This window comes from Podarcis vaucheri (assembly GCF_965113315.1).
Source record: "Podarcis vaucheri genome assembly, chromosome: Z".
Taxonomy (NCBI): domain Eukaryota; kingdom Metazoa; phylum Chordata; class Lepidosauria; order Squamata; family Lacertidae; genus Podarcis; species Podarcis vaucheri.
Window position 1 is genome coordinate 51,685,209 of NC_138758.1, and position 25,861 is coordinate 51,711,069.

A 25,861-nucleotide genomic window follows, 5' to 3' on the forward strand; every position below is an offset into this window, starting at 1 on the left:
CGTGTGTATTGAACCCAAGTCTCTTGTCTGGTTACCCACATGGCTGCATATCATTTGTATTGCCCATTAAAGTACATAAAGCATAAATATGGCTCTCCAGCCTTAGACATTTTATTTATTAAATCTATGAGCAACCCTTTTTGCCCAAATTGGGCCTTCACAATAGCTTATGAATAGCTATGGAAGCAATTGAAAATGCATGTGCTAATTATCTAAGAACTAAATTAGCTGTGTGTATGGCAATCTTTCGTGTAGCCAAATGGATTGTAAATCTTTACTTATTTATGTTGTGGCATGTGGAGTGTGCCAGTGGAACAGAAAAACACCAGACAGTTCCAGGTAGAGTCAGTTCCTTTACTGACAGTATAGTGCAGATCCATAGCTTGTAGGCATACAGTTGTATGTTGCACAATTCTTCCAGCTGCTCACAGTCTCCTTGCCGGGTTCCTGCAGCCTGGGCTCTGGCCAAGGGCAGGAGGGACCAAGAGCAAAATGACTTCAAACCAGTGCTTTTTTTTCTAAAAAAAACCTAGGGGTACTCTCATTTTGACTCAAGAAAATCACTATTTTATAGTTGCCACACTAAAATACTGTGTCTCACAAATGTGGATCACGTCTTATATAGCACCTGTATCAGTTCCACAGATCAAAGTGGTTGAGTTCACCATATGTGGTTGAGTGCAATCTGAAAGGTAAACTGGCCCCAATTTGTTAAGGTCTTTCTATGCTAAGAGCAACACCTGGTAACGAGTTGGCAGCCAGTGCAGCATTCTTTGCTGACTGCAACTTCCTCATGAAGCGCAAGGGAAGCTCCACATAGAGCACATTGCACTAATCCAGTCTTGAAGTAACCAGTGCATTAACTATTGTAGCCAGACTTTCCCAGTCCAGGAATGGCCGTGGCTTCATACCAGTTGCACTTGGTAAAAGGCACTTCTAGCCTCTGAGGCTACCTGAGCCCCCAGTGACAAAGGTGGATCCAGAAGCTCCCCAAAACTGTGAACCTGCTCCTTCAGGGCAAGAGCCACCCCATCGGCTCTGCGTGCAGAAAAGGCTCCATGGCAGCCTTTCCAGGTGGGTCTGGGATCGTTCTGTGCCTGAAGCCGTGGACAGCCACTGCCCGTCAGTGTAGATGAAGCTGTGCTAGATGGGCCAATAGCCTAACCTGGTGTATGGCCACAGCCTATGTCCCACCTAGAGTCCGACCCTGCCCGGAGCATGCAGCAGCGGTGGCTTCTTATGTTCCTGTGAAGTTTCCTCTCTCAGCCTGGGAGGATTGATGGTAAAGTTCTGATTGCACACCAGCCCTGCATACATGACATAACCCATAAAAAGTGCTTTCAGCAGCCCATCCCAGAGTAGCCACCTGTCCCTCAAAAGAGCCCATACATGAAATCTGACAACTGGCTCCCAGGTCTTCATCCCAAGCCTCCTTGTTCCATAGGCTGTTCTTCCACCCCCAGGATTCTTGTCTTCTCTGCCATGGAAACTTTCTGGTTAATAGCCTCTGATTAGCCTCCTCTTGTCAAATTGGCTGATGTGATGCGTTGCTGAGTCCTGGCTGATTAAATCGGAAGTCTTGTGCACTTTCCTGGAAGATGCTCATTACAAGAGATCCCCACTTAATGCTGGACAGGCCAGGAAGACAATTGGGCTTGTCAGTCTTTTATCTTGGCATTTATTTAAAAAATAATACATTTTCCCTTCTCCTTCTTTTGAAGCTCAGAGATCTGCCTGTTCATTTCTTTGCTGACAGCACCACCACCACCGCGATAGGCAAATGCCCAGGGTAGCCTTAGCAGGCCAGGGTGACAAACAGGCTGTTCCACAGACCTACTTCCCGTAATAGTACAGTTTAATGTGCAGAAATCAAATTAGGAATATGGCGCACTCACCCGTAACATAAACACTGTCGTTCTGCTTTGATTGAATGTCGTTTTCAGGCATTATTTGGAATGACAATTTTATATTGAACAACAGATTGCACAACTGCAGAATGCAAAGCAGCAACTTTCCAAGTCTCCTCATGATCTGCCGCAAAAGGACTCTGTGGTGACCCAAGACTTGTGTTCTGATTTCATGAATGCCAGAGGCTCTGCCTTTGCCCCCAGAGTGCTCTGGACTCCCCAAGGTTTGGGTAGGTGTGTGTGTTTCCTCACACACATTTTCTCACTCCCACTGTTGTGCACAGGTTCACTCAGGGCTCAGTGCCTTTGAGCGTGTGCAGAGTTACTTCACTGAGGAAACCGCAGGAAAGGGTTACAGAATGTGCGTCTTCTGGATAACAAAATCTGGTGTTTAGTGGGCCCTTCCCCACCCTCTCCTTCAAAATCAAGCACTCCCATGAGTGTGAGAGTCCTGCTGGGCCAAGGCTGCTTTAATTTCAGTACAGAAAAATGTACCTAGTAGGACTTGAAATCATAGGAGGGGGCAGGAAAGTGAGAAGTAGGTTTTATGGATAGAGCTGTAAACCTCCATCAAGGAGGCCAAGAATCAAGAGTCTTCTTCGCTGCCTGTGGGTGGTGTTAAGCAGATCATTCTCAGCCGGTTAAGAATTTTTGTGGATATGAATAAGAGGATGACTGTAAGATCAGCACAATAATAAAAAGTGCTACATACACAGTTAATGCTGAGTATTTTGGAGCCATTGGGAATGTTCAGTATTAGTCATGCTGGGTATCCAGATTCAGAAGAGACCTTGGGTGTTGCCTCCTGGAGAGGCTTCTGATAATTCATTTCTTCTGTAGCAGTTGACTTTCTTAATTTTAGAAACCATCAGGTTGGGAGGGGGACCTGTGACCCCCTAGATGTTTCTGCACACCCATCATACCTGCCTGTTGAGTAGGCTTACTGAACCTGATGGGAGTTGACGTCCAGCAACACATGGAGGGCGATGATTAGAGCATGATCAAATGATTGAATGCATTTTGGAAGGAGACAGCAAAATAGTCGTTGATTACCGTATATGCTTCCCTTTCCTGAAGTGTGCAGTTAAGAACCTGCCAGACAAGGATTTCAAAAGCCAGCACCCAGCCTTGCCTCCTCTTAGTATTCTGCTGTCCTGACGTGTGTCTCCCTGTGCAGTTCATTAAAAGAGGTGCTAGCTAATGAGCACACACACACACACACACACACACACACATCCCAAATCCGGCTTCTGCGCCGCTGCACAGTCAGAGCAGACCTGGGTCAAGGGCTCAGGTGAAGCAGACCTCGACTGAGTATTTTATCTCACTTGAAATGCTGGTGGGGGCACAGGAGGGAGAAATGGAGGTAGGCATGTTAAACAGTGTGGCTTTTTTTTTTTTTAAAGGCTGCTCTTCACAAGGAATGAGCCTCCCTCTTTGTTGACCCAATTCCCAACCAGAAGAGATGCTCCTTAAATGACACAACTTTGTACTGAGACTAGGATATTGATAATTGGTTCCCAGCCGCTGTCAAAGGCAGAAGCCCAGTAGCAGGCAGCTGGAGGAAAAAGCCCTTGCTCCTCTATTACTTTAGTATATTCCAGCTGTCCGGAGGAGCCAGCCAGCTTAGCTTGGTACATTTCTCCTCTGTACTCCAGGCCGGGCTTTGGTGGTCTTGGAGCTCACACTGATCTGGTATCTCCTGTGTTTCCAACATCAAATGTCTTGCTGCACTGAACTTGTCAAATCCTTGAGAGTTTTTACTGCACTCTGACTGCCTATGTTATAAGAGGTGGGGCTAACTGAGGCTCTCATGCTTTGCCTGAAGCAGTGGCAATGTCCCCTCTTTAATGGGCTTAAACAGTGAGCTGCTCCCTGCTGTGTCAGTCCTTAATTGTTCTGAACTGCAGGCTCCCAAGAATGGCAGGAGTGAGTGGTTTGGTGCAGGGATACCAAAGGAGGGTTTCAAAAAGACCAAAATGGCCAGTTCTATTGCTTTATAAAGAAAGGTGCAAGCTTACACCCCCATGTGCAGAGGGCCTCACTGCCCTTACAGACGTGTGTCCACACCCAAGCAACCATTCATACAGCCTTTATGCACAAAGCAGTATACATCATTTTGCCCAGAACCCCTTATTACACCTGAGTGGCGGCTGTCCAAAGCTTCTCCCCACTCCGGCCCTAGAGCCCAGCATCCCAAGGCCAACAGGTAAGCACAGCATCAAAGCTAGCCAATTCACATATATCAAACCAAGTGAATATAAACATACACAAGCTCATTCTTGCAACAATTACTAATTAGTTTGGGGTTATCTTAACTAGGAAGATGGCATTTGCAGGCCTTCCAGAACGTTTGACCTTTGATTCAACATGTGATTCCAGTCCTATTCATACTACAGATGGACAATGGGCAGATCTGGAACAATTTTTGGGGGAGGCCAAATCACTGAACCCAGTGTCACCTTTGGTTTTGGCTTAATGAGGACCAGAGAAGCCATTTTAATCTGTGCTTTTGTCCTCAACAGTCTGGCAGAGAGATCTTCTATTTAATGGCAAATTGAGGCTGTTAACTTTTAGCAGTTGTGTTGCTGAATGTGGTAGTAGGAAAACGTGACCTTTGGTTTTAAGATGGAGTCTTCTTCAGAGTATGTGTTTTTCTTAATATATCCATGTTTTCATTTCCTGGTCTTTAATTTCTTTAATGCCAAGTATCCTGTTGCCCCCACAGCTTCTGGTCCGTTAGTTTGCTTGCAGATCATCGCACAAATGGTGCTCTTGTTTCAGAGAGTGATCCCTCTTTCTGGGCTTGTCTCTTGCAGTGGGAACACCCTACTATATGTCCCCAGAAAGGATACATGAAAATGGCTATAATTTTAAATCAGACATCTGGTCCTTGGGCTGCTTATTGTATGAGGTAAGTATCACTTTCATGTTTATGCACAATGTGGAAAAATGGAAATAAGCGGCAAATGAATAGTTCAGAGAATAAAACTTGCCTTCCATTCTGAATATCACGAGTTAGTAGACTGTTGGATGAGTACAGACCCGGGGAAATGCCAAATTTTGAGGAGTCCACACAGTGCCTAGGATTACTGGATCTTGACCAAAGAAGGCAAGAATCAAGGACAAAGTCAGATTCCTGTTTTGCAAATCATTAATTACATTGCCCCAAAATTTGGTTCTGACACAGAGTTTAAATTCATGCTGTTTAGTTTGTGTGTTAGTGAGTTTCAGAAACTTAAACTGTGTGCATCTTTGGGTTGGTCACAGAGGATTCATGCTCCATCCATACTTAGTATATTACTTAGTCCTGGGCTGTTCTCAAAATACTCTGTTGCAACTATGCCACTGGTATAAAAGTGTAACTTGTTTTAAACTATAATTGTCAACAGGAATACCATGGAAGTTTTGATACTGGATGTACCCGTTAAAGAAGGAAGTTATGTATGATTTGTGATGTGGTCTGAGAGCTGCAATGTTGGTGTTGAAAGTACATGTCTGACCCTGAACTTGAGCATTGATGGCAAGGGCAGAGGAACATCCCAGGGGGGGTTGCCTCTTGGGTGCTCTTCTGAAGCTTCCTGTGCATAAATGTGAACTGCTTTTAAAACTCCATGAGAGACTTGCTGCCAAGACCCCTGGAAGAGCAAGCTGCTTGGGAACCCCAGGGTCTGCCAGATCATGGTCAGGGTAGCCTGTAGGGTATTACTTTGGAAGGTAGAGTTCCAATGGTCCTTGTGTTGTGTTGTGTTGTATTTGTATTGGCATCAGCCAATGACAGAACGAATTGCAATAGTTTTGCCTTTAAAACAACAATAACCTGGAGAGGAGTGGAAACAGTCTCCGTTAGGAACTCAGGTGCTGCTGACTCTGCTTTGAGGTCCAAGGGCAGATGAGAGAGACCTGAGAAGACCCATTCCCCCAGAAGACAGTCTTCCTTGCTGGGTTTTGAGGTGAAGAATCTCAAAAATATTGGTTCAGGAGGCCCTTCCTAAGTCAGATAAGAGCCGTGGGGATAGTGCTGTTCCTTCAGGGGGAAGGAGCTTGGCTCACAAGGTGTAATGAGACGCTTGTTGGACCAGGCAGTGTGCTGCTGTTGGGGTTTCAGGTCTGAGTCATCCAGCAGCTCAATAGGTGCTGATTAATTTGTTGGCAGTGTGCAAAAGCACCATGCAGGGTCCATCAAGAGGGAGAGAGAAATATCGGTGTGGAGAAGTCAATAAATGAAATCAATGAGATGCCGTGGTAGGGATTGAGTAGCCTTTGAGAGAGCAGCACAGCGTGACTCGTAACAGCCCTCTGCTCCTCTTGCAGGAGCTCTGCTGCCACTGACTTTGAAGTTGTGGGTGATGGGAGGGATTTCCCTTAAAACAGATCTAATCAAGGCAAGCCATCCAGTTGCTCCTGATGTGTCCAGAGTGAGCCCTCAAGCAGAGTCCCTGGTGCACGGGGGGGGGGGTGTCCTCAAGGGAGCCTCTGCTTCCTTTTTTATGCCCCCCAAGGAGACACAGTTCTTGCTTCTGAGGAGCGGACCCTGAGGTTCGTCTTACCAGACATTGGCCTGGGAATCCTAAGACCCCAAGGATCTCCTGGTCCACACCTGCATGGATCAGCCCAGCCCAGGCCAGGAAGGCCTTCTGGGCCACCATAGCAAGCGGAAAGAGTTCTGCTGTTTCTCTGGTGGAGAGAGAGGGCCTTTGGCCAGGAACGAGCCTTGGCATTGATTGCTGCCAAGCAAACAGCAGCAGGACTTACTGAGATTGGTTCTCCGACTGAAATTGTTTGTTTGTATGTATGTTTGTTTCTTAAATTTATATACAGTGGTACCTCAGGTTACAGACACTTCCAGGTCACAGACTCCGCTAACCCTGAAATAGTAGCTCAGGTTAAGAACTTTGCTTCAGGATGAGGCCCCTTGGGCTAAAGTGGTGCTTCAGGTTAAGAACAGTTTCAAGTTAAGAACGGACCTCCGGAACGAATTAAGTACTTAACCTGAGGTACCACTGTACCGCTCTTTGTCCAAGGATCACAGGGCAGTTTACACTATAAAAGCACAAAAATATGTAACATATTAACAAACAAATCAATAAAAAAATCCCACAGTTTAAAAGGCCATATTTTGTTTAAACAAAGGCTTGGGAGAAGAGGAATGTTTTCATCTGGTGCCTAAAGATAAGTAATGATGGTACCAGGGAAGCCTCCCAGGGCCAGTGCAGTATATACTCAAGTATAAGCCCACCCGAATATAAGCAGAGGCACCTAATTTTACCACAGAAAACTGCGGAAACTTGTTGACTCAAGTATAAACCGGTTCACCACACCACAAACCCCCTGGTGGGCCAGAGTGCATGTGTGCGCATGCGCACATGGCAGAGGTGGCTTCTCTCCCCCCCCCAGCCCCTCCTGTCCCCCTGCCTACCCAGGGTGCTGCCGAGAGGCAGAGGCTGGTGGTGGCAGCGGCGAGGAAGAACAAGCAGCCCAAAAGGGCTTCTTTCAGGCAGCTCGTTCCTCCTCCGCTGCTGCCGACAGCCGCCGACAGAGACCCTCACTCAAGTATAAGCCAAGGGGGGCTTTTTCAGCATAAAATGTGCTGGAAAAGTCGGCATTAAACTCGAGTATATACAGTATTCCACAAAATGGGGAGCCCTTCAAATGGTTCCTTTCTCGTGTTGCCAGTCTTGGAGGGGGCATACGAAGAAAGGCCTCAGATTATGATCACAAGATCCAGGTAGGTTCATACTGCAGTCCTGAGTCGTTTAAGACTTTGTAGTTCTAGGCAAGCACTTTGAATTGGGCCCAGAAAATAACTGTCAGGCAGTGCCTTTGGGCCCAGATGGGTGTAATAGGCTCAAACCACCTTGCCTTGGTGATTAGGCTTGCAGGGGGAGGACAGCAGTCCTCAAGCTGAGTGTTGCTGACAAAGAAGCAGGTATGACTCCTTGGAAAGATGAGTTTTAACTATATTTTACTTTTGTCTCCTGCCTTATTGAATTGCTTTTTATTTTATTTTATTTTTTGGTATTTTGTGGCTTTCAAATGTGTTGTGAGCCACCCTGAGCAGTTCTTGAATGAAATAAATATAGGGTGGTGGTTTCTGTGAGCCCAGACAGGCTCACCCAGCCCATTTTGTCCTGCTCAGAATCATTAGGATGGGCAAAATGAAATGAAAATTCTTTCCTCTCCATACTGCCATCGTTAGCAGTTGTTAGAACTATAGCACTAGGTGGGAGTGTGTTTTTGTGTCTACGGTTGCTTGAGTGTCTTCTAGTGGGCAAAGTACAGCAGTGTGACAGTCTCTAAAATTATCCCCCTTCCCCAGTATTGTTAACTCTGAAAGGAAGAAGCCCCACAGCCGCTCTCTGCCATTCCCACCAGTGATCCGCCTCTTGCCTCTGTTCCTCAGGTGGAACTGCAACCTTTGTGGTTCACTCTTCTGGGGAAGCCACAGTCACAGGTGACACTGCTCTCCCCCAGGTGGCCCTATCCTTGGTGTGCCTGAAAAAGACCTTCCAGAGATTATGTTTGTCTCAGAAACAGCATGGGAAGAGGGTTGGCTCCCTCAGAGTGTGTTTTCCCTTTCCCCACATTTGTCACCTTCCATAAATGGTGGCAGTTTGCAATTAAATCAGGCTCTCTAGTCAGGCCTTGATCACATTTAGGTCAGCAACCAGGAAGAGTGTTCCTTATTTCTGTGTGTATATATTAGTATATTAATTCATAATTGCCTGCTTTTCCGTGACTCAGGCCCAAGTCGGTTCAAAGCCAGCCGTGGCACTTCCAGCTGGAATCTTGAAGTTTCAGTTCAGCGGAGATAAGCGAATCTGCAGATATTGTTCCTAGGAAGCATCTTCTCAATGTGGCCAGCCCTGAACAAGCCCCGTCCTGCCCACCGCTTAGTGGCAGTGGAGGCCACCAAAGATCTCCGTGTCAATACTCTGTTCTCTTCCTCATGCCTCTGCTCTTGCTTTGTTAAAAATAGGGAAAGCAGCGGTGGGCTGGGTGGAAGAAGCTTTCTCTGTGCTTTTTGTTTTTGATTATGTTGTGCAGATAAACTGAGGGAATTTTGTCTCTAAGTAGCCTAGAGGCGCACATGCCAGTTGGAATTCACTTTAACATTATTTGGACTGGTGTGTGTGTGTGTGTGTGTGTGTGTGTGGCCAGATAATGCCACTTAAACTTGACATTTACAATCTCACATTGATTTATATTAAATCTTATCAAAATAGTGGGAAGGCTTCACCATCTCCTGGGGATCTGTCATCAAGATAACTTGCAAGGGATAAAAATAAGTTCTCCCTCTCCTGTAAATAGCTGCAAGCAATGGCTTTAGCAGTTCTAACAAGATAATCAATTTAAACACAGGGAGCAATTTTTATTTTCTTAGACCAGTCGTAGAGCATGGTGGTCAGTTTGAAACAGGGATCCAGCCATTCCACTGCAATTGTTCTAATCCAGATGTCAAAACGAAGCCTTCATCTAAGCCACAGGCCTCAGCCAGCCACCTTGGCCACTCCAGTCACGGGAGGGAGGGGGGCTCTTGCTCAGTGCCTCAGATAGGCTGCCCTTGTCCATAGATGACAAGAACGGGGGAACAGGGCTCTGACCAGCACTGCTGGGAGTCTTGCCATTGTGTTTTCAGATTTGCCACTGCAGCCATCTCCCAGGATACGATCTGCGGATTTGGTGCAGGCCCCTGTGTGGGCAAAGGGGTCTTGAATAGCCAGTCTGCGCTGGAGGGGTTGGAGAGCTGCCTGTGTCCAGTGGGTCTCAGTGGAGTCAATGGCTGACTCCCCATTCCCAACACATCCCTGGGGTGGGTGCCTCCCCCACACACACACACACATGGAAGGGTTTATTAAGCAGAATTGAGGTCCGTGACTAAAGCTGTACTGTTGAGGAGGAGACAAAGTTTTAATATCACGGAAATCCAGTTTGATTTGGGCACCTTTTCTTAATGGGTAAATCAAGGGACCTCTGCCTCACTGCCAAATTTCTAAACTGCCCAAATGGATATTGGTAATTTGTCTGTGTTCTCTATCAATATTGTTTATAAAAGTATAAAATGGATGAGAAGTGCCTTGGAGTAACTTCTCCCTCCTCCTCCTCCTCCTCCTCCTCCTCCTCCTCCTCCTCCTCCTCCTCCCTGCATTAAAAACAACAACCACAACCACAACAACCACCACCACCTTTGCTGGGAGATTGCTGATTGCCTGCCAAGAGGCAGATTTCTTTAGGTCGCTACCCCCTGTGCATGATAATGAGCAAAAGACTTAACACTTTTCAAATAGACCCTCCCTATTAAAACAGTGGCTCAGAGCTGAGGCTCCGCAAACACAAATAAAAAGAAGCGGCGGCTTTGCCGATCTGCCGCAGCTTGCGGCAAAATGGTTTTTAAAAGACCTTCTAACCGGAGTAGATAATATCCACAATTATCCAATAGTGCTTCATTAGGAGGAGGATTATTTCATTGTGGAGGGGCAGCTTGTGACAGCGAGAGTGACAGGGAGCCCTTGAATAGCATTATGGATTAATAAGCAGCTGGGGCTCCGTGGGGGCCGCATGCTGAGGGGACACCGCTGCTCTCGCTCGCCGAGCCTCGGTGCCACTCGCTGGCGGCGCTCGCTTTGAAGACCAGCCTTATTATTAGACCTGGGTGTAAATGGGGAGCGGGGTGTGTGTGCGTCTTGGGCTCTCTTCCTGGAGATGGAGGTGGGGGGGGCTGGCCTTATGCTTCTGCTGAGCGTGTTGTTGGGGGCACGGGGTGTGTGTGTGTGTGTGTGTGTGTGTGTGTGTGTGTGTGCTTGCTCCCATGCCTGAAGAAGAAAAGGTATTTGGGGGTGCACAGTGGTATCTTATTGCTGCTTTTGTGCTTTCGTGAAGTTGAGCAAACGGCTGAGCTGCTTCTCTGTCCTGCTGAAGTTCAGGTCAACTTCTAGAATTTACGTATTTCTTTGGGTTGGGCAAGAGTTTCAAATAGGAAGCAGGAAGAGACATGGGGCTGTATGTAATGACGCTAGTCCTACTGAAGCTGATGAGCAAGGTTAACTTGGATTCATTAATTCCAATGGGTTGACTCTTGAGTAGGGCAACCCATTGTTTGTTTGCTTTGAAAGGCCCTTTCATGCCATTAGCCTTGTTGCTTGACTCTTCTGCGTGTGTTTACAGTCAGCCACACTGCTTGTTTTTAGTGGTTGGGTTTGTGAAAGAAAGAAGCAACCGCAGAATTTTTAAAAGCTGCTGAGGGTGAATTAACAAAATATCCAGCTGGATTATCCTCTGCCATCTCTGAAGTTATAAATTGCTTTGAATGTATAAGGGCTGCAGGATTGGCTGTCCAGCAGACACTTGCAATGCTGCCTCACATTTCTGCAAAGCCTGCATAAAATGTTTCCCGTGTGCAGGGCAAGTGTCTCTTCTGCAACCAAATGGACCAAAAAAGTGACAGGGCTGTTATGTAAGAAGCCGGATCTCTCTGTACGGTAAACAAGGTTATAATTTGCCCTTTGAATGAAGCAAACACAAAATGTTTCCATCAGTATGAAGCATGAGTCTTTACCATTGGCAGAAAAGTTTGCACTTGCTCTTCTCCGGCCAAACCTGTGGCTGAGAGATACTCACAAAGTCTGCATATGAAGCAATCTGGAGGAAGGTGTACATAGAGGTGGGGAAAATGTTATTTGTAATGTCAGAGCCAGAAAGATGTTATGGGAGGCAGTCATAGTTGATGGCATCTGGCTGAGCATGAGCTACCCCACCAGGATGCTCTGTTGGGAGACGGCTTGTCAGAGTCTCAGTCTTGAGCACAGAGTGGCTGCAGATCCAGCTCTCTGAAGAGGTAAATAGTTTTCACTAGAAAATGACTAGTCCTCCCTGCTTTTTGGATGGCACTGTGGGTTTTGTACTGTTCCTGCTTCATGACCTTGGTTGGCTGAAGGATGGGGAGCGAGTAGGAGGTATAGGTAGCAATGGCCCACCCCAATGCAATGCTGGGCAGCAGCCAAGGACACCTCAAGAAGCTCATTTGTCATGGCTTAGTCCTTAGAACCTCCTGGAAGAGCCGCCCGTCTATTGGCAAGTTTCCAAGTTGTGCTTGTGGAAATGGTCACAACCAACTTGGGCACAACTGCCAAGCAGCAGACCCAAGCGGACTTCAGTTGGTCCTCCCTGAACATTTCTCCTGTATTGCTCATTTTCCAATATTTTCTTTCTAGATGGCAGCTCTCCAGAGTCCCTTCTATGGCGATAAAATGAACCTGTTTTCGCTCTGCCAAAAGATAGAGCAGTGTGATTACCCCCCTCTTCCAACCGAACATTATTCTGACAAGGTGAGTAACTTCAGCTGTACTCTCTCTTGGGCCTTGAGCGGAAGTAACACACACACACACACACACACACAAAAAAAAAAAAACAAACAAACCCACAAACACACACATGGCAGGGAGCTCAAGATTGGAGCATCTTCAGGCAACTGCCTTGGCACATCCTCAAAGCCTTTTCAGAAGGGAGAGATGCCTTCCTGCTTACACAGCTGCATATTCAGAAACTTTTTCTAATCAGGTACCATAAAGCAGCAAGTGTGATGCTCACGGAAAGCAGAGCAGTGCTGAGGCAGCAGGATGGTAGCACCGCGATGCCTAAAGCTTAGTTTTCCTTCTCCCAGTGCACAGCATCGTGTGACTGGGCCCAAATGTGCTGCTGCAAGTTGCCCCATGGCATCTGCTGGACCAAGTGAAGCCCTCAGGGGACCTCAGCATAAGCTTTGAGCTTTATCATTTGTGGAATGCAGTGTTTTAAGAACGAATGGAAGGAGCACCTGGTGGGGGAGAGGTTGGTTGACAGTGTTCCTGCCCGTTTTCCAGAGGCACACCTGGGGTCCCTTGCGCCCTTGGCAAGGAGCTGTTATTGGCACCCACACATTGGAAAAAAATCGCTTTCCTGCAATAGCCACATTAGAAATTACTACGTTTTATGCAACCCAAGTACTTGAGAAGTGTCCAGTAGGAGGTAAAAAAATCCACAGGCCTTTGTATTGCAGTGCAAGAAGGATGGGAAGCTTCTCTGTTGTTTGATCTCACCACAACAGCGGCAGTGCACTGCCACACACATATTCACCGTACCTTCTGTAGTCCAATAGGTGATTGTGCTCCCAGCACAGGTGCGCCTCTGCAGCTTTTAAACAAATATATTAACCCTTTGGAGTTGGAAAGCAGGTGATGAGATCTTGTGTATAGGTTGCTGAGAGTTTGATGTGGAGGTGTGGGGGGGGGGGAAGAGTTGTGGCAGCCTTTGCACCAGGAGCAGGCAGTCTTGAGCATTCCAATCAGCTTGTTGCAAAATTTGCCGTCCTTTGCCCCGCTTCTCTTGGCTGCTTAGCTAGAAGGGCAGAGTGTGCCTGAGCAGAGTTTCCAGTAGGCAAGGAGAGGTGGTTCCAGTGCTGTGTCCTCCTCTTCAGAATAGAAGGAACATCAATATGCACATTAGCCCCTGTCTTGGACAGTGTCCAAGTTGTAGGCGGTGGCATTTTTTGGCACAGAGTTTCCACCCCGGCTGTCACACGCAGCTCCTTGGCTGCTTCTCTGAGGAAACTGGTCGTGCACATCCCTTTCCACACTGGAAGGCTTATGCTAAATGGCCCTGGCTGCTGCTGGTCCTACTTTGGACAGGTGCCTGCATTTCGTCTCCCCTTCCTGATGCGCAGGAGTGTTGATGCAGCCATGCTGGTCCCTCCTGGCAACTTTCTGGCTGCTTGAGCACGATTCCTTCTTGCAGACCACTCCTGTGGCCCAGCCGGGTTCATTGTCTTTCCCTTCGCCTTGCTGCTCCTCCAGCTTCTTGGAATCTGCCTTCTGGCAGCAGGAATTAGTGCAAGTTGACAGATGTGTTTCCTGTCTTTCCAATTACTGTCGGTTTGCCTCCCTCTGGCAGTGCTAAAGAGAGTGTGCAGTCTAGTGATACAATTCAGCGCGAGGAGGATGGTTGAGAGCTCAAATAAAAGTGGCAGGTCCCAGAGAACTCCGTTCCAGATGGTGCATTTGCATGCAACAGGCCAGCACACTGGGTGAATTGCTGTTGTGTGAAACTGCACCAGTACACACACACACACACACACACACACACACACCCCACACACATTCCTAGCCATGTCAGTAAACATTTAGTGTCTGGAGTACTGAGTTGGCACTCCATGATTCAGTCTGTGTGGGTCAGGAAAATGCTTCATGGGCGGAGTCTGTGCTGTGAAGTTGTGGTGCCTTGCTGAAGAAGAGGCAGAGGAGACTGGGAAGTGATATTTGGCAGTGGCTATGGGGTCTTGTCTTTGCGAGGGGCAGTGGTGGCCTCCCTTTCAGGAGAGACGTTGGATGAGCGGAGCAGAACAAGACAAGGCAGCCCTGTCTGGAGTGACTCCTTAATTCCTGACAAAACGCCTTCCATGTCCAGCAGTGTCTCCCTTCCTAGTTACATGAATGGCTTCCTTTGAGGACATGCGGACGGGGTGGGAGGGTGGGGGTGGGCTTGGTTATTCTCTTTCAGAAGTGTAGAAACACTCATGACTGGTTTGCATTTGACAAAAGTACAGAAGGTGTTCTGCAACCATCAGAAACCATCTTCCGTTGACCCTCTTGCTGGCTGGAAACAGCTTTTTTTTACTCCTGCGAGGATCTCTGCCTGATGCACAGGACCTGATTGTGGGATGGTCAGGCTTTTAATTACCACTAAAATAACTGATTCTATTGCTACTGGCAGGATGAGAGAAGATCAGAGGCTCAAAGCACTCTCTCTTTCTTTCTCTCTCTCTCTCTCTCTCTCTCTCTCTCTCCCCCCCTTCCTTTCTCCCTCTCCCTCTCTTGCCATAGGGTGTCTAAGCTGCTTTCAGGGGCTGTGCAATTAAAAGCTCATCTTTCAAATGCAAAGTGAAAAGGGGTGGGAACTGGAGCTGTTTTCTACACTTGCTTTATTATACAGCAGGGTTAGAGGGTCGCTGCCAGGATATCCAGTCGGATTCAGGCTTTGCCAACTTAGTGCCCTCGAGCTGTCTTGAACTGCAACTCTCATCAGGTCCAGCCAGCATAGCCTGGCTCTAAGCTAACAGGCAAAAAGCTTTGATACAGGGAGGAGTGCCTGCAAGAGCTATTCCTTCTCCTGTGCTCTACACAGCCTCCACCACCAGGGACTGGCTCAGTGAGATTATCTGTAGACTTCTCCATCTTCCCTGTCCTCTGGTATGCAAGTGAGATGTCTATGTGAGATTCCATTAGGCTTCTTCACCCTCCTGAATAATTCCTTCTGCGTGGTAATTCATTCTCACCTTCAGGTGGGTTTCACTGCCTGGTGCCTTCTAAGACTACAGTTGTCACCATCCCTGGCCATTGGCATTGTTGGTTGGTTGGGATTCCATCAACATGGTGGGGGTGGGGGTGCTGCTGCTCTGAGTTTGGCATATACCCAGCTATTCCAGTTGTACATACAGGAAGGTTGGCTAAAAATTCATTAGGTCCTGGCTCGACTTCCTCTTGAGCCAGAACCTCAACATGCCATTCTCTTCACCGCCAAACACAGAATATTAACAGAATGGCAATTATTGCTAATGAGGGCTTTCACATTGAGCTCTCTCTGTAGATATATACTTCTTTCATCGGATACTTTCCAGTATTGTCAACTACTGCAAAACCTGAATGCTTGAGCCATTTTCTGATGGTATGCCCAGGCCCATTAGAGAGGGAAAGGGAGGTGGGGTTGGACTAATGAGTATTGACCAGTGAGTGTGGGAATTGTGAAACCTGCATCTAAAAACGTTGGTATCCCCAGTCAAGTGTGCTACTCTCTAACTTGAGCATCTGTGGGTGGGTGTGCATGCATATGTTTTGTCTTTAAACTGTCTTAAAATCCATGGAGCTGACCGAGCTCTACTCCAGAACTCAAGGATATTAGAATATTCATAGGCTGGCATTGGAAGGCTTTGGGTGCCTTCAAATGGGAATGGCCCCCTCTTGCACCACCAGGCAGGTGCGCATGGCGATGGGCGGCAGGGTGTGTCTCACGGTCCTCTGTTTCCCCCCTTGCAGTTGCGAGAGCTGGTCAGCATGTGCATATACCCAGATCCTGACCAGAGACCTGACATTGGTTATGTGCACCAGCTAGCAAAACAGATGCATGTGTGGACCTCCAGCACTTGATCGACATGCTCTCAGAAAAGCCATCCCAGCGTAGTCTTACTTGAACCTTCTGTCTCGGACGAAACCAAGAGGTGCCTCGCCAATTTACATGGGAGAGTTGAGCCTTCCTAGGAAGACGCTTCATGATTTCTGCTGGCCATTTGCAGGGGCGCTCACAGAGTGGATCCGCTCTAAGTGAAGGCTGTGAGATGCTGCTGCAAGTGTGTTACTTTTTAAAATAACACGTTACAGATATAGATCTCTTAAAAGATCCTTTCTTAAAACTGTTGTGTGTAATCTAGGTTAGGTTATTATAGCAAGGGTTTCTCATTTGTGTATTTGACACACCCCTTGTATCTTAACTAATGTGAAATATTGAAATAATTCCTTTGGTGAAATCACTTTATACTAATGTAAGAATTACAGTAGATTTTGTGTAATTTGTATAACTGCTACTTCTGCCTCTTTTGCAAACGGTTAATAGCAAATTCAGTTTTTAGTTCATATATTTTTTAAAAGAACATCCAGCCTGGAGTTTTTGTACTTCCCTCCTTTGCAATAATAGGGTCTGGTGAGGGAACATGTTTGAAGATTTTTTTAAAGAAATTGAAACTTTGTGATTAATATTTTGCAATGCATTTTATTTGTCACTATGGCTGCAGTCAGTGAGGCCTCCACTGAAGGCCTCAAACCAAAGCTCTCTTTTTTGTCAGTTTCTGTGCCACTGCTGGCACAGATCTTGTGAGAATCTCAATAGCTAATATTACATGACCAGTGTTACTGCACGCAGAATACGGGGTTGGGGGGGGGGGGAAAGCTTTATAAAATCAGTGGTACTTTGGCCATCTACAACTACCTTGAAGCAGTGTTCAAAACATAATGTAAAAGGGTATTACATTGACCATGCAATAAGGTAAGTTAAAATAGAATTCATTCATTTTAACTCAAATGATCACCCACACTTCTTAACTGTGAAGACTCATTGAAGAATGTGAATATTTTAAACAAGCTGATTTGAAGGACATACTAAGACTTTGCATTTACACATACTTTCAATCAGCTAAATTACTTCATTGACTTGGTAATTCAGTTTCCATTGGCCCAAGAAAGGTTTTGCTCAGGAAGCCAGCTTTCTCTTGCATCTGTCTTTTCTCTTTTCTTTCCGATTAATGGTGCTCCATCAGCTTCAGTACTGAAGGATGCTACTCAGAGAAGGATGTCCACGTTTCAGGGGCTGAAATGTGGCCTGGCCTCTGGGCTATTTTCAAAGCAGGTTATTTTGCTGGAAATAAAGAATGGAATATACATGCATCTTTTTCAGTGGATTTCTGTGTAGCTCAGTCTGCCTTAAATTGAGAAGGGCAATGCCAACTACTAAGCAGTTCTGAAACAATCTACAAAGGGTAATAAGGCTAGTGTTTAATTGCTGTGAAAGATCCTGGCTGTGGAAAGCCACAGGGAAGTCCAGCCTATCAATCTCGGTAGAGTCAGAATATTTCAGTTTCATTGTACAGCGGCAGCACATCTGCTTACAAACTCTCAGGTGCTGCTGCTGGTGGGTGTCTTTAAAAGCAAGGTAGTCTCTCCCTGGCACTGCAGGCTTCATTTGAATTTATATATAACCTGGTCTTGGGGTGCAACATGAAACTTCTGTCTGTTGGGCAATTCCACGTTACAGGTGTGTCTGCTAAAATCTGGTCTCATATACTTACTCCTTAAGATCTATTAGCGCTTAAGTACATGTATTTCCAAAGAATTTTTTTGTGAATGTGCATTTTTAGATAAGATTAAATGATTTACAAAATAAACAGTTTTCTTTGTAGAAAGAAAAAGGTGCCTGGTGTAAAAGCATATTGTCTGAGCACATATTTTTGCAACCTTGAGGAAAGAATTTCCCATGGCTACAGGCGGAAATGGTTGACCGCTAAACCAAGGACTAGGTAATTGGTTCACATATTAAATACTGTAAATGTAAGTTTCAAGGGTAACAGGTAAGATAATAGCCATTTATCAAAGTTAAGTTTGAATAGTACTGAGCTTGACACCGACTTTCTGCCCTTCCTCTTCCTTGGAAAAATACTTGTCACCTCATTTGCCTGTACTATATCAAAAAAAAAAAAAAAAAAAAGCTTAGGTATGGGGTGAGGTAAAGTCATTTGGGGCCGATTGGTGTAAAATCCAGAGCAACACGGGTTCCAGGGTCAAATTTCCACCTTATGCCTGTTACTTTTGCTTTGTTGCCTTACTAAATGATCTGTAACCCCCTGCCTCTGCCATACCTGCTTAAGGTACGTGAAAGTGTTCAGCAAAAAATGCTGTGATCACACTTTATTTATTCCTCTTGAGTTATGAAAAATATGGGAAATGAATGAATAAATATAAAAGCAATATAAAAGGATATTGCATTCAGAACAAAGGAATCTGCTGAGCACCTTAAAGGACCAACAAATTTACATCACAAGTTTTCATGACCTAAAACTTGCTTCAGATTTATCTAATGAAGCAGGCTTTTAGTCCACACAAGCCTAGGCTATTGCTTGCTGGTCACCAGACAGCTTCAGCATAAATACACCATTAGCACACAGGGGATAAGATCTGTTAACTCTTACATCTAAGAATGACTGCTGCTCTACTTGTGAAGTGGCTGGGGTCACATAAATAGGCTGGATGTACAACTGGGCTGACCTACTGAAGCAAATAATCATTTTAGAAAATTATTTTTCCCTGCCCCAGTTATTACGCAAGTCAACCGGTCAATTCATATTGGTTTTTATTAAATCTGCATACAGAACATTAATGCCAGCATACAGATACAGAATTCATGTATGAAAATTCTCAATCCTCTTCCACTGCCCAGAAGTTTCCAGGAAGTCAAGATGTATCCATTGTTTGCACCGTCTCATCTGCCACTTCAAGGTCCAAGGGTGTAACCTTCGTATAGAGCACACCTGTAGTTCCCCTCTCACAGCTGTATCGCCCTTGCCTGTTTGAGGGTGGAGAATAGAGAAACAATTATAGAGAGTACTGTGTGTCTGCCAGAAATCCCACCAACAAGGGGGGCAGATGGAGACTGAGATATATACTTAGATCTAGTTGCTGTACTGAGTAAAGTTGCCCTTTTCCCAAACAGAACACAGCAGGTTAATCGCCCACTTCTGACTACCGCACAGAGGAAACAAAACCACAAGGCCCAGAGTTACAAGTCACAACAAGCCAGACGACAGCTTATTTCCTCTGCTGCAGGGCCAAGAGGGAGGCATCTGGACACATAGATTAAAATACAACAGTTTAATGCTGCATGTGAATGCATTCTAAGACAAAGTTATTGGAAAGGAAGACTCCATTTTGGAGCAGAAAGCCAAGTTAGAGCTTCGACCCCTGCCAAGAGCACCTCATTCTGTATTTGTAATCCATATCCCTCTTGCACTATGGCTTTTGAAGACCCTCTCCTGGACAGAGAGAATGTCAGTGCCGCCAGTTAGCCCAGTTGGAGGCTATGAGTGGAAACCCCAGGTGACCTTCCCGGGGAGTTGTGGATTGCATTAGGACAGTGACCCAGAAAGCTGATTACAATAAGCCTTTTCTTTTTACAGAAGGTTACAAGCACAGGGAAAGTGGCTCCTGCAAAGACAGGATCCTTTTTCAAGGTCGGTCAGTAGTATGTTCCCAAATGGTCCTTTCTAGTTTTTGAAAGAAGCAAATAGCTGCTGCCATGCAAAATGATGCAGTTCTTGTTATTGCCCACATCCTAGTGCAACTCCAAGAATAACCTGGTGCACGGAACAGAATGGAAAACTGCACAGCAAAGTGGCTATTCCCTTGTCAACAAAAATGGAAAGTTCTGACTCTTCCCTACAGCCATGTCCTTGGCAAAGACAAAGCAGATGTACAGGGAATAGTGGTCTCCCTAAAGGGCCACAATCCCAGCTGCTGCCTTTTCATACCATACTATTTGGGCTGGACAATTGCACTTTAAGAAGCTAAGAACAGCCTCCTGGATCAGGCCAATTGCCCACCCAGTCATAGAATCATAGAGTTGGAAGAGACCACAAGGGCCATCGAGTCCAACCCCCTGCCAAGCAGGAAACATCTAGCATCTAGAAACATCTAGTCTAGCATCCTCTTCTCACAGTGTCCAACCAGATACATGGAGGAAGCCCATAAGCAGAACATGAGCAAAACCGCACTCTGCCCACCTGCCATTACCAGCAACTTGTCTTCCAAAGCATACTGCTGACAGTGGAGGTAGAACACGGGCCTCTTGGTTAGAAGCCCCTGGTAGCCTTAACCTCCCTTAAAGTAATCACTGCCTCCTGTGGGAGCAGGTTCCACATGAAGCACTTTATGTATCCTGATTCTTCCAACGTTCAGCTTCACTGCATGTCTATGAGTTCTGTTGTGGTGAGGGAGAAAACCTCCCCAGCCACTTTATGTCATGAATAATTTTATAAACGTCTATCAGGTCACCTCTTGCTTGCCTTTCCTGTGAACTTAAAAGTCTCAAAGGTTCCAACCTGTTGCTCCACCTTGATCATTTTGGTTGAACGTTTCTCAACTTTTCCCAACTCTACCCTTTTAAGGTGAGGGGGCCAGAGCTGTGTATAGTATTTCAAAGGCAGTTCCACCATAGATTGGTATAATGGCACCATGATGTTGGCCGTTTTATTTTAAATTCTTTTCCTAATGATCCCTAGCATGGAATTTGCCTTTTTTACAGCTGCCACACACAGAGTCAACATCTTCATTGAGCTATCGACTACAAACCCAAGGTCTCATTCCTGATCAGTCACTGCCAGTTCAGACCCTCTGAGTGTATATGTGAAATATATATATATATATATATATATATATATATATATGCTTTCGTAGATTTTCACGGGTACAGGAATGCAGGTTTTGGTGTCTTCGGGTGTCTTCCCGTGTAAGAGTCGGGGTGTCTGTGCGACGTTTCGACGAGGTCTCACTCGTCATCTTCAGGCTGGTGCTTTCGGCTTCTTGTTACTGGAACAGAGCAGAATCTGGTGTTTGAGTTCCTATAAATACTGTTGAGGGGTGTGGTGTATAGCCTCCAACGTTCTGGGCAGAGAGGAAGTTCCTAGATTAGTGTGCCTTTTCTTCTTTTGTTCCTTAATTACTTGAGGGATATCTTGAGTGATTTCATGAGTGATATTCTGAATACCACTGGGTGGGTCATTAAGTGTAGATTAGTTGCTAAAGCTTTTGTGTCTTGACCTCTTGAGCTTGTGAAGAGTTTTTCTGAGAAGATGGCTGTGCTGCATTTAGTTGTGCTCTGGCTTGGCTTCGTGTATAGGGGCGAGCTGTGGTTTTGTGCCTTGTGCCAGCCAGATCTGTGTAGGGATTGCAGGGGGGTGCAGCATCCGGAGGTGCCACTATAGTTTGGCTACTGGATGGAGTCTGTAATATGTCTGTGGAGAGGGTCTGGGTTTGGGTCTGGTGTGGTTGATTGGTGACGGCGTTCTGTGTGCCTCTGGTTCTGGTGTCGGTTTTTGTGGGGAGGGCTAATTTCCAGATGTCTGGCAGGCGGGACGTGTCGTCACGCTTGTTCATGTTGTGAGGGTGTTTCTCTATCTCGATGGCTTCCATGATTATTCTCTTGTGGTGATGTTCCATGTTAAAGAGCAATTTCACTCAAGTGCCCATTAATGAAGCCTTGACAGCCATTCAAAACAAATACAACCCCCCCAAATACATCCTGGACCTGACCAACCACTGCCTAACCAACACGTACTTCATCCACAATGGACAAAGATACAAACAGATAGAAGGAGCACCTATGGGATCACCCCTCTCACCGGTCATCGCAAATTTGTACATGGAACACTTTGAAACCAATGCTTTAGACAAGTCAGAACACAAACCCAAACTTTGGCTCAGATATGTTGACGACACCTTTGTAATTTGGCCACACGGGAAAGAAAAACTAGATAGCTTCCTCACACATCTCAACAGCCTACACCCCAAAATACAATTCACTATGGAAATAGAAGACAACAACCAACTCCCCTTTCTTGACGTCCTAATCTACAAAAAACCTGATGGCTCCCTAGGACACACTATCTACCGGAAAAAAACACACACCAACCGCTACTTACATGCACAATCACACCACCACCCTGCACAAATAAACTCCGTAGCCAAGACTCTCATCTCCAGAACCAAACGCCTGGCTGACAAAGACCACTTGACAACTGAGTTACAGAATCTCTCAAATGTGTTAATCGCCAATGGATACCAGAAAAACAGGGTTACGAAGCTAATCCAAAAAGAAACACCCCCCAAAAACCAAGACACAGAAGAAAACAATGGCATGGCCCTCCTTCCTTATATCAAGGGCACTACAGACAAAATCAGCAAAATCCTCCATAAACACAATATCAAAACAGCCTTCTGCACCAACCAAAAAATAGCCAATATCCTCAGAAACCCAAAAGACAAAATCCAGCTGGAAAACCAAGGGGTCTATGAAATACCCTGCAAAGTCTGCCCAGCCACGTACATTGGACAAACAAACAGACGAATAAATGCACGTATCGCAGAACACAAGAATGCCGTCAAAAAAGAAGAAAAAACTTCCTCTCTTTTCCAACACATGAAAGAAACAGGACACGAAATTAATTTTGCAGATTCCAAATTGCTCTTTAACATGGAACATCACCACAAGAGAATAATCATGGAAGCCATCGAGATAGAGAAACACCCTCACAACATGAACAAGCGTGACGACACGTCCCGCCTGCCAGACATCTGGAAATTAGCCCTCCCCACAAAAACCGACACCAGAACCAGAGGCACACAGAACGCCGTCACCAATCAACCACACCAGACCCAAACCCAGACCCTCTCCACAGACATATTACAGACTCCATCCAGTAGCCAAACTATAGTGGCACCTCCGGATGCTGCACCCCCCTGCAATCCCTACACAGATCTGGCTGGCACAAGGCACAAAACCACAGCTCGCCCCTATACACGAAGCCAAGCCAGAGCACAACTAAATGCAGCACAGCCATCTTCTCAGAAAAACTCTTCACAAGCTCAAGAGGTCAAGACACAAAAGCTTTAGCAACTAATCTACACTTAATGACCCACCCAGTGGTATTCAGAATATCACTCATGAAATCACTCAAGATATCCCTCAAGTAATTAAGGAACAAAAGAAGAAAAGGCACACTAATCTAGGAACTTCCTCTCTGCCCAGAACGTTGGAGGCTATACACCACACCCCTCAACAGTATTTATAGGAACTCAAACACCAGATTCTGCTCTGTTCCAGTAACAAGAAGCCGAAAGCACCAGCCTGAAGATGACGAGTGAGACCTCGTCGAAACGTCGCACAGACACCCCGACTCTTACACGGGAAGACACCCGAAGACACCAAAACCTGCATATATATATATATATATATATATATATATATATATATATATATAGAAGCTTTCGGCTTCTTGTTACTGGAAGTTCCAGTAACAAGAAGCCGAAAGCACCAGCCTGAAGATGACGAGTGAGACCTCGTCGAAACGTCGCCCAGACACCCCGACTCTTACACGGGAAGACACCCGAAGACACCAAAACCTACATATATATATATATATATATATATATATATATATATATATATATATATATGCATGCGCCACAAAATACATCACCTTACACTTATTTACACTCGGCTGCCTTTGCTCCTTTGCCTCCCTTTCACTCAGTTTGGAGAGGTCCTTTGGAGCTCTTCACAGTCTCAAATTGTTTTAACAAACCTGAACAATTTAGTATCATCAGCAAACTTGGCCACCTCACTGCTCACCCCTAAACAAATATAGTTTATAAACAAGTTAAAAAGCGCAGGTCTCAATACTGATCCTTGGAGGTCTCCGCTTTCTACAGCTCCGCACTCTTTTCATACGGAGAACTGTCAATTTATAAGCAAGTCCCCATTTATGTGCAATCTATTTGTGCACGACTGCACACACGTGTGGTGCCGGGGACCCAGAAGAGGTATCTGGAAATGGGGAGCAGCGTGAATCCTGGCTCACAAGGACACCCACCCCAGGGCTCTGGGGAGGTTCTACTCACAAGCCAGGGGGCGGCAGGGCTTGCTCCGCTGATGCGCTGGGAAGAGGCACCTGCAGCTGCCAGGCAGGGAAGCCCTGATGCCGCCCTTCAGGCTCATTCATGAGTAAACCCTCCTGAAAAGGTTGTCTTTGGGCTCTGGGGTTGGTCTCCCCACAAGCCACCAGGTGCTCCCCGTTTTGTGCAATTTTGCGTATGTGTGCAGGGGCCTAGAATGGAACTCCCACATAAATGATGAGCCACCTGTATTTCCACTCTCTTAGCTTCCTGCTATCTAACCATTTCTGATGTGCATGAGGGCCTCTCCTCATATTCCCTAAGTGCTCAGTTTATCCAGGAGTCTTTGTGCATGTCTCTCGAAAAACCCTTCGTTCCTATTAAAATTAACTCCCACCACTTTTGGAACGAGCAAACTTTCTCTTAGGCTGACAACTACTTCAGACAAAACAATTCTTGTGCATTTATTTTTCAAGAGTGCGTTTTACTGATTTAAGCTGGAACAGGAGTCTTGGTTGACCACAAACTTGACATGAGCCAACAGTGTGACGCGGCAGCTAAAAAAGCCAATGCAATTCTGGGCTGCATCAATAGGAGTATAGCATCTAGATCAAGGGAAGTAATAGTGCCACTGTATTCTGCTCTGGTCAGACCACACCTGGAGTACTGTGTCCAGTTCTGGGCACCACAGTTCAAGAAGGACACTGACAAACTGGAACGTGTCCAGAGGAGGGCAACCAAAATGGTCAAAGGCCTGGAAACGATGCCTTATGAGGAACAGCTAAGGGAGCTGGGCATGTTTAGCCTGGAGAAGAGGAGGCAGTGTGGTGTAGTGGTTAAGAGCGGTAGTCACATAATCTGGGAAACCGGGTTCGTGTCTCCACTCCTCCACATGCAGCTGCTGGGTGACCTTGGGCCAGTCACACTTCTGTGAAGTCTCTCAGCCCCACTCGCCTCACAGAGTGTTTGTTGTGGGGGAGGAAGGGAAAGGAGAATGTTAGCCGCTTTGAGACTCCTGAAGGGGAGTGAAAGGCGGGATATCAAATCCAAATCCAAAATATGATAGCCATGTTCAAATATATAAAAGGATGTCACATAGAGGAGGGAGAAAGGTTGTTTTCTGCTGCTCCAGAGAAGCGGACACGGAGCAATGGATCCAAACTACAAGAAAGAAGATTCCACCGAAACATTAGGAAGAACTTCCTGACAGTAAGAGCTGTTCGACAGTGGAATTTGCTGCCAAGGAGTGTGGTGGAGTCTCCTGCTTTGGAGGTCTTTAAGCAGAGGCTTGACAACCATATGTCAGGAGTGCTCTGATGGTGTTTCCTGCTTGGCAGGGGGTTGGACTCGATGGCCCTTGTGGTCTCTTCCAACTCTAGGATTCTAGTGTGCAGCCTCAACAATTGGGATACGATTACCTGTAGCATTTCAATTACAAGTGTTTGCACTCGGAAGGCATAATCTGCCTGTTCCTGGTATCTGAAGGTTTAACTCTCTTGTCTGTGGAAACAACTGAAACAGGGACACACTCACCTTTCCCCCTTTTTGTTGGGCATATCGTAAGGACGGAGGAAGTCCAGCTTGTTCTTACTGAGGACGCAAAGATCAATGTTGCTGCCAGAGCCCAGATCATTGTATATGCCAGCTGCTATGGCATCTCTCACAAGCTGTTTGGCTTCTTCCTCCTAGGAAAAAAATTCAAAGCGGGTATCAGAC

General features: G+C 46.1%; 2 protein-coding genes across 4 annotated transcripts in view; one reads left to right on the plus strand and one right to left on the minus strand.

The window, feature by feature from the left end:
* The window catches only part of NEK6 (NIMA related kinase 6), a 91,397-nt gene extending 73,486 nt beyond the window's left edge, over nt 1–17,911 (plus strand). For all 3 annotated transcript variants that reach the window (XM_082208992.1, XM_082208990.1, XM_082208991.1), the window contains exons 8-10: nt 4,727–4,821; nt 12,119–12,232; nt 15,971–17,911. In XM_082208992.1, coding sequence (XP_082065118.1) covers nt 4,727–4,821; nt 12,119–12,232; nt 15,971–16,081 — 320 coding nt within the window. In that variant the 3' untranslated portion in view covers nt 16,082–17,911. The remainder of the gene's footprint in view (nt 1–4,726; nt 4,822–12,118; nt 12,233–15,970) is intronic.
* A 902-nt stretch (nt 17,912–18,813) lies between these two features.
* The window catches only part of PSMB7 (proteasome 20S subunit beta 7), a 32,911-nt gene continuing 25,863 nt past the window's right edge, over nt 18,814–25,861 (minus strand). Inside the window, exons 7-8 of the mRNA XM_082209017.1 lie at nt 25,679–25,830; nt 18,814–19,043 (exon numbers count right to left, since the gene is read on the minus strand). Coding sequence (XP_082065143.1) covers nt 18,932–19,043; nt 25,679–25,830 — 264 coding nt within the window. The 3' untranslated portion in view covers nt 18,814–18,931. The remainder of the gene's footprint in view (nt 19,044–25,678; nt 25,831–25,861) is intronic.